Here is a 15,447-nt window from a genome sequence, read left to right as displayed (position 1 = left end):
CACGTGCGGCCTTAGACACTTTCAAGCCCCCTTGAAGCGCTAAGTCAGCCTACCCGAGTGTGCTAGCTTAGTGAAGACTAAGGCTAGACAAGTGTTTTGCTTACTTGGGTGTGTAAGAAGAGGTTAGGCAAGTGAGTAAGAGAGTTTGAGAATGTATATAACTTGTATTGCTTGAGATGAGAGATTATAACTTGGTTGCTTGGTGAGGAGCAAATGAACTCTCACCTCCTATTTATAGGCCATTGGCCTTACAAGAACATTCTAGATGTGTACAAATGTGTGGCCTAGATTGAGTGTCTAGAATCCTCCAAAGAAATATCTACACAACTATATAGAATGTACAAGACAAGTCTAGAGAATTCTATACAACTCTAGACAAGTCTAAAAAAGCCTAGACAACTCCACACTAATCTAGAGAATTCCGGAAAGTTCCATACTTGTGTAGAGAAGTTTAGAGAGCTCCGGTCTAAGCAGGCTCCATGTCATCGTCTGCTGGGCGACTGTGTGGCGCCTACGTGGCGTAGGCTCTTGTTTGCGGGGCGTGACAGTAAGCTACCTTATTGCAATGCCTCGACACTTGATTATTGGACACTCTAGAACAAATAGGTCTAAATGAACCAATATGGGCACTAGTTCAAATGGTATAATCTCTTCTTCCTAAATGGGGAGATTGAGTGTTAAGAGTCTCAGTTGAGGAAAATTTCACTTTTGCCATAATTTCTTGGGTCAATCCTGACTCTATGCAAGTCTAGATCATTAAGATCGAAGTTCGATTTCGATTATGTTAAGGAAATGTGTTAGGCACTCCTGAAACATCCTCAATATTTTGGTTATCACATTCTAAAATAATATTTCATTCTCTTTATTTTTTAAAATTTCACCAAAAAATCATGAAAATTAGGGCTTGCTTAGTTTGTAATTATGGAAATAGTTTTCGGTTACTGAAAACAGAAAACTATACAAAAAACTCTACTTGATTCAGTTTTTTGAAAACTGCTTTCTGAAAACTCAATTATAAAAATACCTGTTTTCACCGAACAATCTTTTATAGTCTTCTGAAAATTAAGTTATAAAAATGTCTGTTTTTACAGAACAGTCTTTTATAGTTCTCTGAAAACTATTTTTTGAATTTCTGAGAACTGTTTTCAGAATTAACAACCAAGCATGTACAACTTTTAGTCTTCTCAAAACTTTAATGATGCATGAATTTTTAAAAAATATGTAATTTTGAAAAGTTTGGTAAAATAAAGAAACACAGTAGCTTTCGAGGAAAGTAATTAATTTGTAGTCCTCTCTTTACCTATTGCTTGGATTAGCTTAATACTTATGAGTTTTTTTGAAAACATGTGATTTTTATAAAACTATGAGTGGTGCATGAGAATGAAGTGCAATTAAAAATGAAAAGTGTTTGTAATTGGATAAAAATGGAGCAATGAAAGACTTGTTTATATCAAGAAATTATTAGATGATCTTAGATATTGATACTTGGTGGACCAATTAAATACAGATTCTCGGATCGATAAAATAACTCCACAAAAGTGTATTAATATATTATACAATATGATCGGATGGCTGCCAGTGAATTAGTCTAACCAATGTTAAATAGATTCAGACCATCTAATAATTTTTTATTTATATCAGTATATATTTGACTTTTTAAAAAAACAACCAAAGTTAAGGATATGCTTAATTGCATGTCTAGACACTAAAAATGAGTGAAATATGAAAGTGCATTATAGTACCATACATATGAAAATGCATTAGGATGAATTTTGTGTGTGTGTGAGGGAAAATAAAAGGGGGGGAAGTAATGTTTGAATTTCCTTTCCTTTTCTTTTTTTTTTTTTGTTTTTGTTTTTTGTTTTTATTATTATTATTTTTCTTTCCTTTTTTATTTTTTATTTTTTAAAAACAAATATTTAAATTTATTTATGAAAGCAGTGCAAAATGGGTATTTACACTTCTAATGTATGTGATTTCATGTTTTAGGTTGTCAAAGAATGATGAAAATATCCTCTTCTTTCTTCAACTTGAAGGAAATCTTTTTGAAGTCGGTTTTGAACTTCGTTTCAACAAAAAAATATATATATATTTGTATTTTTAATATTTCGTTATTTGTGTCATTAATTAATTATATCATGTCACATAAGTAAAAATATTTTATTTTAATGAATCATATTATTATATAACAGTATTTAATAAGTTAGTAATACCATGTCATTACTATAATTGGCTCAATTAATTTTTTTCTTTTTCATTTCAACATATGTAATGTCATGTTTTAGGATATTAAATAAATTGTGTATCGAGCCTAAATCATTTAGCATGATGAAAATCTCTTTCTTATTTCTTAGCTCCAAAGGAATTGTTTTGAAGTCAGGCTGTCGAAGAAATTGAATGTATCCTTACGAAACTGTTCAAGAAGTTTTGGTGGGACACTCAAATTGTATTGGAATTCTATATCATACTTACTCTGTTTCAAAATAAATGTCTACTTTATAAATTATGACTCTCTCAAAATAGATGTTCAGTGTCACAATTTTCAAAGTGAATTCATATTTTGGTACCGAGTACAAAAATTCATTGGTTATGTCTTAAAAGAAATCCAATCAATCGAAATCAGATATTGTAATGTTTTCGATGTGGACACTTAATATAAAACGGAGATAATATATAAAATGAATATAATTAAAAATAATCTCAAATAATTTGAAGATAAAAAGTAAATAGTGAACAGTGAGTCAAAATTTTTGACCTAACAACTAACATGCGAAAGAGGGAATAATATTTCCTTAATAAAATAGCCCAATAGAAGAAAAACATAGTATCAAATATCATTTCACCAATCACAATGTGAATATGAATTTTCATGATCACTTTGGAATTTGGATAAGATCATACCGAATCATTCGGAGATTGTCAGAGGGAGACCCGATGTCTATCAATTAATTGTCCCTTGGCTATACACATATATATTAATATGTAATATATTATGAGAATATGCAAGGAATTTTAAGATTTATCTTCCACAAACACTAATAGAGTAATAAAAAATGAAATAACTCCATCTAGATCAAAATCTATAAAAACACAATAGGATGGTTTCTATTTCGATCAATAGATTAAAATTTATCATTATAAAATAATATTACTAGTGAAAAAGCCATCATAGTTGGTTTTTTTTTTTTTTTTTTTTTTTTTTTTTTTTTTTTTTTTTTTTTTTTTTGCACTCTTTAAATTTCTTTAGTTTCCTAAAAAATAATTTCTTTAGTTTCCTAAAAAATGATTAAATTTATCTTCTTTCATAAAACTCTAATTTGTTTTTTTCCTTTCAAAGTTCTCATTTTTCTTTCCTTTTTCTTTACTTTTTAAATTTTTTCTTTTTACACTTACTTATAATGTATGATATTCTTAAATTTTTTCTTTTTACACTTGATGTATGATGTATGTAATATGTAATTTCTTCAAAAAAAAATTATTACTAAAGATATTTTTATTAATTTATTTCTTTTAATAGTCATTCACTTAACGTGTTTTTCCCCCTCAAACTCACTGAATGTGTGCCGTGCCAAATGTTTTGAAAAAATTGGGTCAGTTTTTTGCCACAAAATTGGATAGGAACATAAACAAAACCTCTGACCTTGTAACTTGAAAGCGATTCGTCTAATCACTCCCAAGTCGTAACTTAAATTCGATTATTTGGAGGTTATATATATATATATATATATATACACACACACTAGTGGAAAGAGACACACGGTTTGTGGTGGAAGTTTTTCTTGGTAAGCAAATTACGTAATTTCATAAAATGCTTGTGGTTCTCTAATCTGTATTTTTCTCTAGAGAGAGAGAGAGAGAGTGGCGTTTTAGAGAGAGAGAGGGAGAGTTGTCTGACGCGTGTTACTGTTAAATTGCCGGCGGTTATGTTGGACTCTTTGGCCTATTCTCTCTCTATATATAACAGAGTTGCAGTCGTCCAGACCATTAAGCTCCATTAAATCTTTGCTTTGCTTTGGAATTTCAAAGAAAAACAAAGGAAATTTAAATTCTTCTTTGTTTGGATCCATTATTAGACTGTTAGTTTATTTCTCTCATCTCCAAAATCAGAATTTCAATTTCTATTCTGTATTCACCGTTGATTTTTTGTGTTTTTATATTTTGTGTTTACTATATTAATTGATTTCTATTATGGGCATCATATGTAGAGAATTTTTTTGATTAAATTTTCTTGTTTGAGAACACCTATATCTTCTCTCTTCACTATATCTTCCACACACACACACTCTCCCTCTCTCCTCTGTTCTATTCATAAGGTTTGATGTCTTCAAACCAAATATGTATTGACTTGGAACAGAAAGTACAGCTGGCAATTACTAGTTCATGTCCCTATTCTTTCTTGATCCCATACAAAAGTTAGATTATATCACTCTTTCAGTTATGATTCTGTCTTCCCTTTTCCTTGTATCAAGGACTTTCTGTTCCTCAAATTAGGGTTTCTTCAGTACCAATTTGGGAGCATTCATTGTATTGTCATTTCTGTTGATATAGATTTATGGTCATGTGTTTCATCAGCTGAATTTTTTTGGGTTCATCTTCAATTACAAGGTCTCTGTGAATTGATCAATATAAAAGACATCCTTGTAATTTTGTTGTTTAGTTCTTTTAATTTTTAATTTTTAATTTTTAATTTTTAATTTTTAATTTTTAATTTCCATATAGTTTTGTTGTTCATAATTTTCTAAGTATTGATGTTCTCTTGGTTTTGGTACAGGACTGAGTCATGCTTGAAAGGTTCTTTCCATATTTTTGTTTTAGTCCCCGTTGAAGGATTTTAGTGAGGATTAAGGTTTTGAAACATGGAGAATTCTTATGAAACATTGAACGAAAATAAACCGGCTGATCCGGGGCTTCAGATTATAAGACACCCATCTTATTCTTACCAATCCTATAGCAAATTATCATTGAAATGGTTTGATTTGAGAGTTTTCTATGTTAGAATCAGCAATTTCTTGGTTGATGATTCGACCCCGGAGTGTCTCACTCTCAACCACATTCCTCTGAGCCCTGACACCCTCCTTGAAGTGAATGGTATAAGGTGTACCATTTGCTCGGAAAGAGTCTCTTCGATTCTTAGAAGAAACCGAGTGGATAAGAAATCCGAAGAAGCCACGTTTGTGAGCACGGATAGTATAAGGTTGACAGGAAGTGTGAAATTCGAGGTTTTTAATAAGGAGGATCTCTTGCTCTCTGGGGTTCTGGAGATGTCCAATAGCAATGGCTTTATCGGGGAATCAAGAAACAGTCCCAGGCTGTGGAGCATGAATTGTGAATCGGTGATGATTGTTGGCACCGGATTCTTGAAGGGAAAGCAAATTGTGGGTTCTGATACATTGTTGCCAACCGTTGAGGTTTATATTGCTGGTTGCTTCTCAGGAACACCAATCATCTTAACCAAGACTCTGCAGCTTAGTTTTCGGAAGAAGCCAAATAGGAAGGGGATGCTGGATTCAATCCCGGAGTACGAAACACCTGAATCCCAGAAGGATGTTGCATCTGGTCTTGATCTGCAGGTAATATATTGCAATTTTTTTTGTTCTCGGATTCAATTCAGATTATGTTAGGTTCTCTTTAATTTTCTGAGCTAGTGTTCATCTACCATTTTAATGCTACCATGATAATACTATCTCTAATAAGGCACATCCTATACAGCTAGTCTAGCAATTATTAATCAGAAAATTGGTTTAATGAGCTCTTAGTTTGTGATACAGAAGTTCTCCATATTGTCACATGATGCACTGTAGTTTGAAAATAAAAATTATTTAGTGAATCTGGCACTTGGTTAACTTATTATTAGGAAAAGAGAAACCCTTTCTATGAACACACACTTTAATTCCCGGACTGTAGCATAATTGGAGACATACAGTTAGACCATTTTCTCATTTAGACAAATTTGAATCCCAGATTAATTATGTATTGACATGCTTCAATTTTCTTTTTATCAATGTTATCACATGTTTTAATCACATATCATGTGGGACCCCCTTGACGCCACCCCGGGGGAATTTTTTCGGAAATTGCCCAGTGCATGTGTGACAAAGGGGACTGCATGTGTGTGGTGTAGGATTATGGGGTGCTCTAAGATGCCCAACACCACCATCGTCGACGATAAAAATAAATCAGTGTTTTGAAGCTGAAATTCGTAAAGTGGGACCAAGTCATGGCTCCCAACAAAATACGGTGGTGTTGCTTCAAAATTTATATTATAGTGTTTCATTTGATGGGGAGAGCACACAGGCACACAGCATGATCATGAATGGCCTCTCTGTGACCTTTGTCATCTGTTATGGTTGTCCACTTGCTTCCTCTTTGGAAACATGCTTCTTGTTGCAAAATGGGGTTTGATTCTAGTGTTGGCAAACAGCATCTTATCCTTAATATGTTGAGGGGTATGGGCAAAGGGCACACTTTTTGAAGGGATTGAGTAATACTCAATTGCCCTTTCATTTTCAGTTGCATTATCCATTGTTCTGCCAGTACCTGACTTGCATGGGCCTTGCTGCCAGATCCACACTTCACTGGTTGGACCCACTCTCTCTTCTTGTTCTCTTTCTTCTAGTCCTTTTCGGTGGCTAAATCGGTCTCTACAGCATCAATGCTTGAGATTCAGTCATCGTTTAGAGTTTTAAGCTTATAATCATTTTAACCGGGGATTACCCTGTATGCATACATCTTAGTGTTTGTGCAATCATAGATGTCTAGGAGAAATTACGGGCTAGAAACTAGCATCAACTGAAAATATTGGATCGTCTTGCATGGACAGCACTAGCTCTCAAATTTTTGAAATATGAAAATTGATCCGAGGATCCTAATTTTTCTTATAGATCTCTAAAGCGCAACAACTGATCTTTGCATAATTGTTATCTGTCAGAATAGATCCTTGTTTTGTCTTAAAAGTAATTGGGCGGCAACGATTGTGTGCTAGTTTTTAAGAAGACTTCCATGTGCTCTGGGGACATGGGGTCTAAGCCTTCTAATTTGATTTGTTAACCTCATTCATGTTGCCACTGCGGTTAGTTAACACTAGATAATAATGCCAGTAACTATCGGTCTAGATCCATAAAGAAAAAAAAAAAGAAGCCAAAACCATGTCCGCGGAAACCTCTGATCCATGTTGATTCTCGTAATGAGATGCTATGCTTAGCCACAAGCAATTGCATCTAGTTCTTCTCCATTAAACCCTAAATCGCTTTATTAATTCCAACATAATGTGTATGGTTCTTCCGAATTGAGATCATTTTATTATTTTTACATGTTATGCTTCACATAAAAATTAATAGACCAGATTTTAGCCGGCTCGCGTCTAGGTGGTCTCTAATAAGGTGTGCTTTTCCTGCCCAGTTGCACATGATTTGCATTTTCTGTGTTTTTCCATTGCAGGCAGCAGAATACAGTAACTACAAACCAGAAAGTGAAGAAGACTACAACATTTACTGGAGGAGAACAGAATACATGGAAGGAGAAGATGGTGAACTGTCCTGGTTCAATGCTGGTGTGAGAGTCGGTGTTGGGATAGGGCTTGGCATTTGTCTGGGAATCGGAATAGGAGTCGGTTTGCTAGTCCGTACTTACCAAACCACAACCCGAAACTTCAAAAAGCAGCTTCTCTAATGTCTCTTAGCTGAACATCATTTAATTCAAGTTCCTTCTAATTCAAAAGCTAATCAATTACAAAGTTTCTTCCCTCTAAGTCCTTGTTTCCTGTGCTTTTTATTGTTTTTTTTTTTTTTACTTTCAATTGTAGTTTGATATTTGTTAGGAAAAAATAATAGGTGTCAAGTTTCTGAAGATGAAAAGTACTAATTTTGCATACCTGGAACTTGAAATTACCTTGTATGTATCACTTTGTAAATAGTTTTTTTGTTTTTCGCTGGTGTTGTATTGCCCTTAAGCTCCCCCATTAAGGCTAGGTCTTTCGAATTTTGAGTCATCATCTTGCCAGTGCCACATAAGTTAAAAGGTGATGATACGGTACTCTATTTTTTTTTTTATCCAAATGTTTCATAGTGTGGAACTTAGTTATTTCATTTTCTATTTATTATTTTATATATTTAATTTAAAAATAAAATAAAAAATTTGAATTTGAATTTGGGGCGATAGGATGGAGGTTGAGGATCCACATAGATGAATGTTAAAAAAAATATTGAAAGAGAGAATTATTGAAGAGGATAATTATTGAAGATGAAATTTAGTATTTATAGTGTAAATAATATAACCGTTTAAAATTACCGTTGCAAGACCCGTTTGTCTGTGTTTTACTTTGTATCAATTGATTGATACAAGATAGAAGCCACACAGTCAATTACACAAACAAAATTTTTTTTAGCTGATTGTCCAAAGCCCACTCTGTCTGCAGATAACTCAATAGAGAGTAATTGTAGGGCCCACAAAAAAGGCACTCTACTTGCTTTTGCGTACCGACCCTTTCTCTCTCTCTCTCTACACTGAGACACTGTCACTCTAAAGTTGCTTGCGCCCCGGATGCTCTTGTTGCCATTGCAGGGAAGGTTAGATGTATGCAATTTTGTTTCTGTCTTGAAATTTTACCTTTACATGTAGAGGCTATTTTTCTATAGATAACTATATACTGTTTTCGAGTTTGAAAGAACAACCTAAATGTTCAGCATAACCCCAAAAAAATTCCACATATGACATCCAAACGATGCTCAAGCCTCTCACAATGACTTTCACTAATCACTCCTTGATTGATAACCAATTCAGACCGGGTTTCAACCGTCCAATGCTCAAGCCTCACAATGACTGCTTCACTCACCTTCTTGATTCGTAATCAATTTAGACTGTCCTCACAATGTCATTAGTATGCCTAATCAATGAAAACACATTAATTTTATGAAATTAGTCACATCTATATTTGCCACTCGTACCGTTCATAGCATTTAACCACACATTAAAGAAGATGGTTTGAGGGCCTTAGTCCTCCGGTGTCCAAACTCCATCCAAGAATTCTCTCTGAAGGAATATAAGAAATTACGAGCTTATTCTCTTATCTTCTATCCAAAAAAAAAAAAAAAAAAAAAAAAAAAAAAAAAAAAAAAAAAACAATCTCGTCCCTTGAGTAGGAACAAAGTGCATGATGCTTTTTAATTGAAGCTGTCCGTATTTGGAAGCATGGAATTGGCACATTGCAATTCCAATTATAGTCTCAACGCGTCGATTTCATACTTCCATATGTAATGTAAATTAATTCGAAGAGTGTTAAATAATGCAAAAAAAAAATTATGTTGGAAAGAAAGTTTTAAATGCTTTGGTAGCTTGTGGTTTCTTTCATCACACTAAATTTTACTATCTTTTTAACACTATCATTTTTAATATTAAAGTTGTTAAATTTATGAAAAAAAAATTTAAGTGTTAAAAATAGAAATAGTAATGTCAAAATCTGTGTAACAGGTAGACACTTCACAGTTTAGGTGGGACTAATGTCAAAATCTTGAAAGAAACATTTTTGAACATAAACGTTGCTCCCTCGGAGCTAAAGATGTTCTCCCAAACAACAGAATCATAATTTTTTAAATTTAAATTCCAAAAATTTACATTCTTAACATACTTTTCTCTGAGCCATCTAAGCGACCAAGAATATTCTTTGAAGAGTAATATAGCACTAAAATTTTAGGAAGAGAAAAAATGATTCGACTCCATACTGTTTTTCTTTCAATTGAATAATTTGAAACCAAAGTCTTGTTTATTTACAATCCCAACAAATGGATACCTAGTTATACATTCATTTGAACCAACTCAGCTGCAATGCATAGAAAAGCCTTGATGTGTCTTATGTTTTGCAATATGCTGCAAATTCAATGTAATGAATGACGATATAGCTTGAAACCTCAAATCCATCAAAAATGGAATTCATGCTGAACCAATCTTCAGATTTTGCAAGGATAGGCCAGTCTGATTGTTTTCTCCTCAGTCCTATATAATGCCCTTTTATGCTGAAAAACCATTTATTCCTGATCATATTTCCACAGAGAAGTCCTGTCCAATGCACTTCAGAAGGACGTGCAGCACCTTGCCCATCATCCATTTGCTTCAGTTTGTACGAGCAGGCAAACCCCAAAGATCAAGCCTCGGCTAATTGTAAGCGAGGAACAATGTTCATTGATTGTAGTTCCTAAGAGCATGAACATAGCCATGTTAAAGAAAAGGCCTTTGGCCCAATTTTACCAAAATTTCCTTTGAAAAAAGGAAAAAAAAAACATAATTAATAAAATCAAAGGCAAACACAAGACGACATTAGAGAAGGAATACACCTCCAACACTACCACAAACATTGTTTTTATCATTTTTTTGTTTTACATATCCATCAAATTCGAAAAGTTGAAAACAAAAACTCAAAAGCAAGCAAGCACAATTCATTCAAAAATTAATGTTTGGGTCAGTTTTCTAAAAACAGTTCTCAAGAACTCGGAAAACAAAAAAACAAGCCTGCTTGGTTTGAACTCTGAGAACAGTTTTCTATTTTCAAAAAACTGAAAACAGAAAACTGTACAAAAAATTATGCTTGGTTCAATTTTCTGAAAGCTCCCACAAATAGAAATTTTCAATTTTCTCAAATGATTTGGCAAGGATAAGGATGCATATACAATAATCATTAGAGTAAGTACAATTTAGTAGAAATCCGGATTGAACAAACGATAACAAATAACAAAGAAACAAAATATGCAAAATGCTGAACAGTAAAACGACTAATGACTATACTCAAAATCCAATAATTTTGGACAGGAAAAAAAAAAAAAACTCAAAATTCAATATTTTGGGAAGTCCTGCACTAAAGAAAGTTTTGGAACGTGGATGGGTCTTTGAGTTTCTCTATGCATGGTTGACTTAATAAACTAATTCATATATTAGCATGAGATATTCAACATATAATATAAACTGAAAGCCTTATCCTGAATATCCGACGGAATGTGATTTGAGTACTCACAACCTACACAAAAGGAGAGGAGGTGAGTTCATGCCCCAATGGAAGCATTATTATCTAAATAAACATTGTGCCGGACTCATGGGCTGCCAGCCTGTTGGGCCTCACAGGCTGGGACACCAGGCCTAGGCCCGTTCAATGGGGAGCACTGGTCGACCCAGGTTATCCCACATAGCAAGCTTGGGCCGGCCTTGGGCTATTTGGTCACACCTATTCATGCTTAAGAGTTAAGAATGTACAAAATCTACAAAAACCATGTATGACTACTTTAATACTACAAAAAAGCAAAGAACATGTAAGAATGTCTGAAAATCGAAGACTATATATGCAAAATCATCAGCATTGAACTGTCAAGTTTACCTGGAATAAGAGCTTGCATGCGTAGGGCAGTTTCATGGTAGAAATATTTTCCCCATTCTTACATGTCGAACAAATGCCAGTTTTCAGCTTATAGTTGTAATATCCTAACAAACCACACTTTCTGCAAACCTGTGACAGTATAAAAAATTTAGACTATTTACATAATTGAAAATGTTAATTGAAATTGATGCAGATGATAGTTTTAGTAGAACATGACTCTACTCATGCTTAAAAAACAAAGAGTGCCAAACTAGTGCATGTTGGAAACAATCTGGACGACAACGATGTTATAATACCAATTGGATACTCAATCTGCGTAAATACACACCCTTTGAAATTGAAATTGCATAATATTATCGATTAAAGGAAATCATTACAGTGAGTTGAAAACGTTAGCGGCAAGGCTGATTTCCAAATGGATAAGTAACAGATTTATATGCTTTGAGATGGCTGTTCAACATCTCACTATGCAGAAGCTAAGACGAATTGCTAAAAACAAGGGCTATAATTTGCAGCAAGACCAAAGGCTGTAGGCAAGTGGTACTTCCTCATCTTCAAAAGTAGAAGGTCGAGGGTTCAAGTCCCAGTAGGGACAAGTGTGTGTGTGTGTGTTTCTTGCCATGGTAAAAAGATACACACAAAAAAAAAAAAAAGAAAAAAAAAAAAGAAAAAGAAAAAATAATTTCGAGCAAGACTCTACTGATGTTCTACCAACATATTGGGCAATACTAATAGTGTGACTAAGAATATCCAATACTACAATTACTGCAAGAGTGAGTTTCCAATAAGGGAAAGTTTTGATAGTTGAGAGCCTGAGTGGGAGGGTTGAGAGCAAGGTTTGAAAATTGAGTGCTTTTGTAAACATGATTTAATTTTTGTTACTCAATTTTCATTTTCTCTCCTCTGTGGATGTAGGCATAGTGCCAAACCATGTTAAATCTTGTGTCCTGTTATTTGTTATTGGATCTCCACATGTGTATATGTTTCCGCTGGCACAAGAAGTTATATCAGAAACTGTCTCGACTCTCACTCAGAGCATGGACTGCTTATGGAGCTCCTAACCCTATTCTTGATGGCAAAGGAATAGATATTCTTGTTGAACAAGGAATACAATTACTAGGAGCTTAACCTAACAAGACTTTTCTTAAACCAAGAACAACTCAAAAACTAGAAACCCAAGCCAACAAGGAGTATGAAACACACTCAAACTCTGTCAAGCACCTTGAAATTCTGGAATTCTCTCCCACCAAGGTGGTTATCTCTCATGGCACCCGAATGCACCCCCTTAGACAGTAGGTTCCATTCTTCTTCAATTTGTGAAAATCCAAATAATAATTGAACTTTTCTGCAGAAACTGGATTAGTCAACATGTCAGCTACATTTTCCTCAGTGTAAACCTTCATAAACTGTATCTCTCCTGAGGTTGTGAACTCCATTTGTGTTATTGCACGTCTATGCACTTTGTCCTTGCATGACACATTTGGTTCTTAGTTAAGTGAATTGCACTCTAGTTATGACATTGCAACTGAATCTCTCCTGAGGTTGTCAACTCCATTTGTGGTATGGCACGTCTATGTGCTTTGTCCTTGCATAACACGTTTGGTTCTTAGCTAAGTGAATTGCACTCTAGCTATGACATTGCAACTGAACACCCCCTCGCACCCAATCACCTTTTTACCTATTGGAAGATTCACCAATGTCCAAGTCTAGTTCTTCTGTAGTGATTCTCTCTTCGGAGACAACTTCTATGGACTTGTCTTTGTCCTTTACAATCACTGCATTGTCGAAAGATGATCGCTCTCTCCAGTACCAACTGTAAACCACATCTACAAAGGCAGTGAGATGTGGAGGAGCTGTAACTCTCACTTAACTATTCCTCACGAGATAATGTCTCTCTCACTCTCACAAGTCTCAACTATTATCCTAGGTGTCTATTTATAGAGCTCTAATTGTTGTCAAGGGCTTATTTGTTATTACTTATATAATGTTGGGGCTTATGTGTAATTTCTGAAACTTGTTATTATAAATATAATGAAGGATGAAAGTATTCTTTCATTCTTTCTCTCTTTCCCCATCTCTCTCTCTTTCTCTCATCCTCTCTTTTTTTCTTCTTATATTTTACTCTTTGATTTGATTATCTTTTAAAGTCAACATGGTAACAAAGCAAGGTTTGAAAAGCTCTAGGTGTATAGTAAAAACCATTGTCTGAGAGGTCTGCTCTAGGTGATTTGATTATCTCTTAAGGTCAACATGGTAACTGAGTTAGAAGTACCATTGTCTGAGAGGTCTGCTCTTGCCACACAATAATGGAACAAGCCCAATCCTCCAAAAAGAGGGAAGTAGGATGACAAGAGCAAGTTGAGGCGTACGTGCCACACTAGGGAAACATGTTGGAATCTACACGGTTGCCATACTCCAGCTCATGCACATGCGAATGCTAGGCCAAGGCTTGGTCCATTTAGGGGGTTATCTACAGCACATACTGCAGAGTGTAAGGCTACTGGTTATGTCTCCTCAGGGCCACCAATTTCTTTGTCCGGGGCTAAACTTGATGCTCTTCGACATCTACTAGCTCAAAATGCCTCCATTTCCACCTCTAACTTCGCTCAGACATGTACCTCTCATTTCCTACCACTCGTCGTCGCTTTGTCTCCATGGATGTTACATTCTTTTGAGTCTATTCCTTTTTTTCCATTATTCGGGATTCTCTAAGGGGGAGACTAATATACAGGTAGAAAATTCGTCGTCCATTCAGAGGGAATGCCCCTTTCCTTTGCCTGTTCCCATTCAGGGGGAGCTTCTTACTAAGGTGCTTATGTCTGGTCCTCCTACCACTAATTATTTGAAGCAGGGAAAGCAGCCAATTGCCTACACTTGGAGGACAAAACCAAATCATTGACTCACCTCAGGACCAAGAAGTCTCCGTTGATCCAGGTAATTCCTCAGTTGACATTGATAATCCTGATTCTCTTCCCAATAGTATTCATGTTGATCTTAATGTCCTTATTGCCTATCATAAGGGTGTTCGTAGTTATACAAAACATCTCATATCTCAGTTTGTATCCTATGATGCTTTATCTCCAACATATCGTGCTTTCACTTTGTGTATCTCCTTTGTATCTGTTCCTTCTAGTGTTTCAGATGCTCTCAGTCAAACTCCATGGAAGGAGGCCATGCTTGAAGAGATGAAGGCTCTTGAGAAGAATGGTACTTGGGATATTGTTCCATTACCTAGGGGTAAGAAACCAGTAGGCTGCAAATGGGTCTACACAATAAAGTATCATACAGACGGAACAATTGAGAGATATAAAAGCCCGGTTAGTTGCAAAGGGCCTCACTCAGACCTATGGGACTGATTATTTGGAAACATTTGCTCTAGTTGCCAAGATGAACTCTATATGTCCTTTCTTTGGCAACTAATTTGAATTGGCTTTTACATCAGCAAAATGTAAAAAATGCTTTCCTTCATGGTGACTTGGAGGAAGAGGAGTATATGACTATGCCACCAGGGTTTAAGCTTGCCAATGGGCAGAATTTAGTGTGCAAGATAAATAAAGCCTTGTATGGGTTAAAGTAGTCGCCACGTGCTTGGTTTGAGAGGTTTAGCACTGCTGTGAAAAGAGTAGGGTACACACAGAGTCAGGCTGATCATACTCTTATTGTATATGTTGATGATATTGTTATCACTGGAAATAATTTAGAAGAGATTCATCGAATGAAGTCATTCTTGGGGACATAGTTCGAGGTTAAAGAGCTCGGATCATTGAGATACTTTCTTGGCATCGAGGTATGCAGATTGAAGAAAGGGGTGTTCATTTCTCAATGGAAGTATGCGTTAGATTTTTTTGTTGAAATAGGCAGGCTTGGAGCTAGACTTGGAGCTAGACTTGTTGATATTCCCATTGTGCAAAACTATAGGCTTAATGATGTAGATGGAGACCCATTAGACGATGTGGGGAGATTTCAGCGATTGGTTGAGAGACTGATTTACCTATCTCTCACGCGCCCAGATATTGCCTACGCTGTTAATATGATTAATCAGTTTATGCATGCTCCACACACACCTCACCTTGAGGCAGCTCATCATGTTC

The 15,447-nt window shown here is 35.1% G+C and overlaps 2 protein-coding genes across 3 annotated transcripts in view; one reads left to right on the top strand and one right to left on the bottom strand.

Moving 5' to 3' along the window:
• The first annotated feature begins 3,829 nt into the window (after nucleotides 1–3,829).
• Nucleotides 3,830–7,923, top strand: LOC132278907 (uncharacterized protein At1g01500-like). Of its 2 annotated transcripts, none has more exons than XM_059780811.1 (3): nucleotides 3,830–4,076; nucleotides 4,772–5,570; nucleotides 7,438–7,923. In XM_059780811.1, exons 2-3 carry the CDS (start codon nucleotides 4,857–4,859, stop codon nucleotides 7,666–7,668), a joined length of 945 nt encoding a protein of 314 aa, XP_059636794.1. In that variant the 5' UTR covers nucleotides 3,830–4,076; nucleotides 4,772–4,856; the 3' UTR covers nucleotides 7,669–7,923. The 2 variants fall into 2 exon arrangements, with proteins under 2 accessions (XP_059636794.1, XP_059636795.1); XM_059780812.1 differs by lacking the exon at nucleotides 3,830–4,076 and adding an exon at nucleotides 4,090–4,605.
• Nucleotides 7,924–9,564: 1,641 nt separating this feature from the next.
• LOC132277817 (DNA-directed RNA polymerase III subunit 2-like) overlaps nucleotides 9,565–15,447 on the bottom strand; it is a 33,091-nt gene continuing 27,208 nt past the window's right edge. The window contains exons 18-19 of the mRNA XM_059779659.1: nucleotides 11,357–11,485; nucleotides 9,565–10,186 (exon numbers count right to left, since the gene is read on the bottom strand). Of these exons, the coding sequence (XP_059635642.1) occupies nucleotides 10,136–10,186; nucleotides 11,357–11,485 (180 nt within the window). The 3' untranslated portion in view covers nucleotides 9,565–10,135. The remainder of the gene's footprint in view (nucleotides 10,187–11,356; nucleotides 11,486–15,447) is intronic.

Source organism: Cornus florida, unplaced genomic scaffold (genome assembly GCF_030987335.1).
Source record: "Cornus florida cultivar Cherokee Brave unplaced genomic scaffold, ASM3098733v1 CherokeeBrave_3.0.0_Hap2_Chr10, whole genome shotgun sequence".
Taxonomy (NCBI): domain Eukaryota; kingdom Viridiplantae; phylum Streptophyta; class Magnoliopsida; order Cornales; family Cornaceae; genus Cornus; species Cornus florida.
This window is presented reverse-complemented; position numbering and strand designations above follow the sequence as displayed.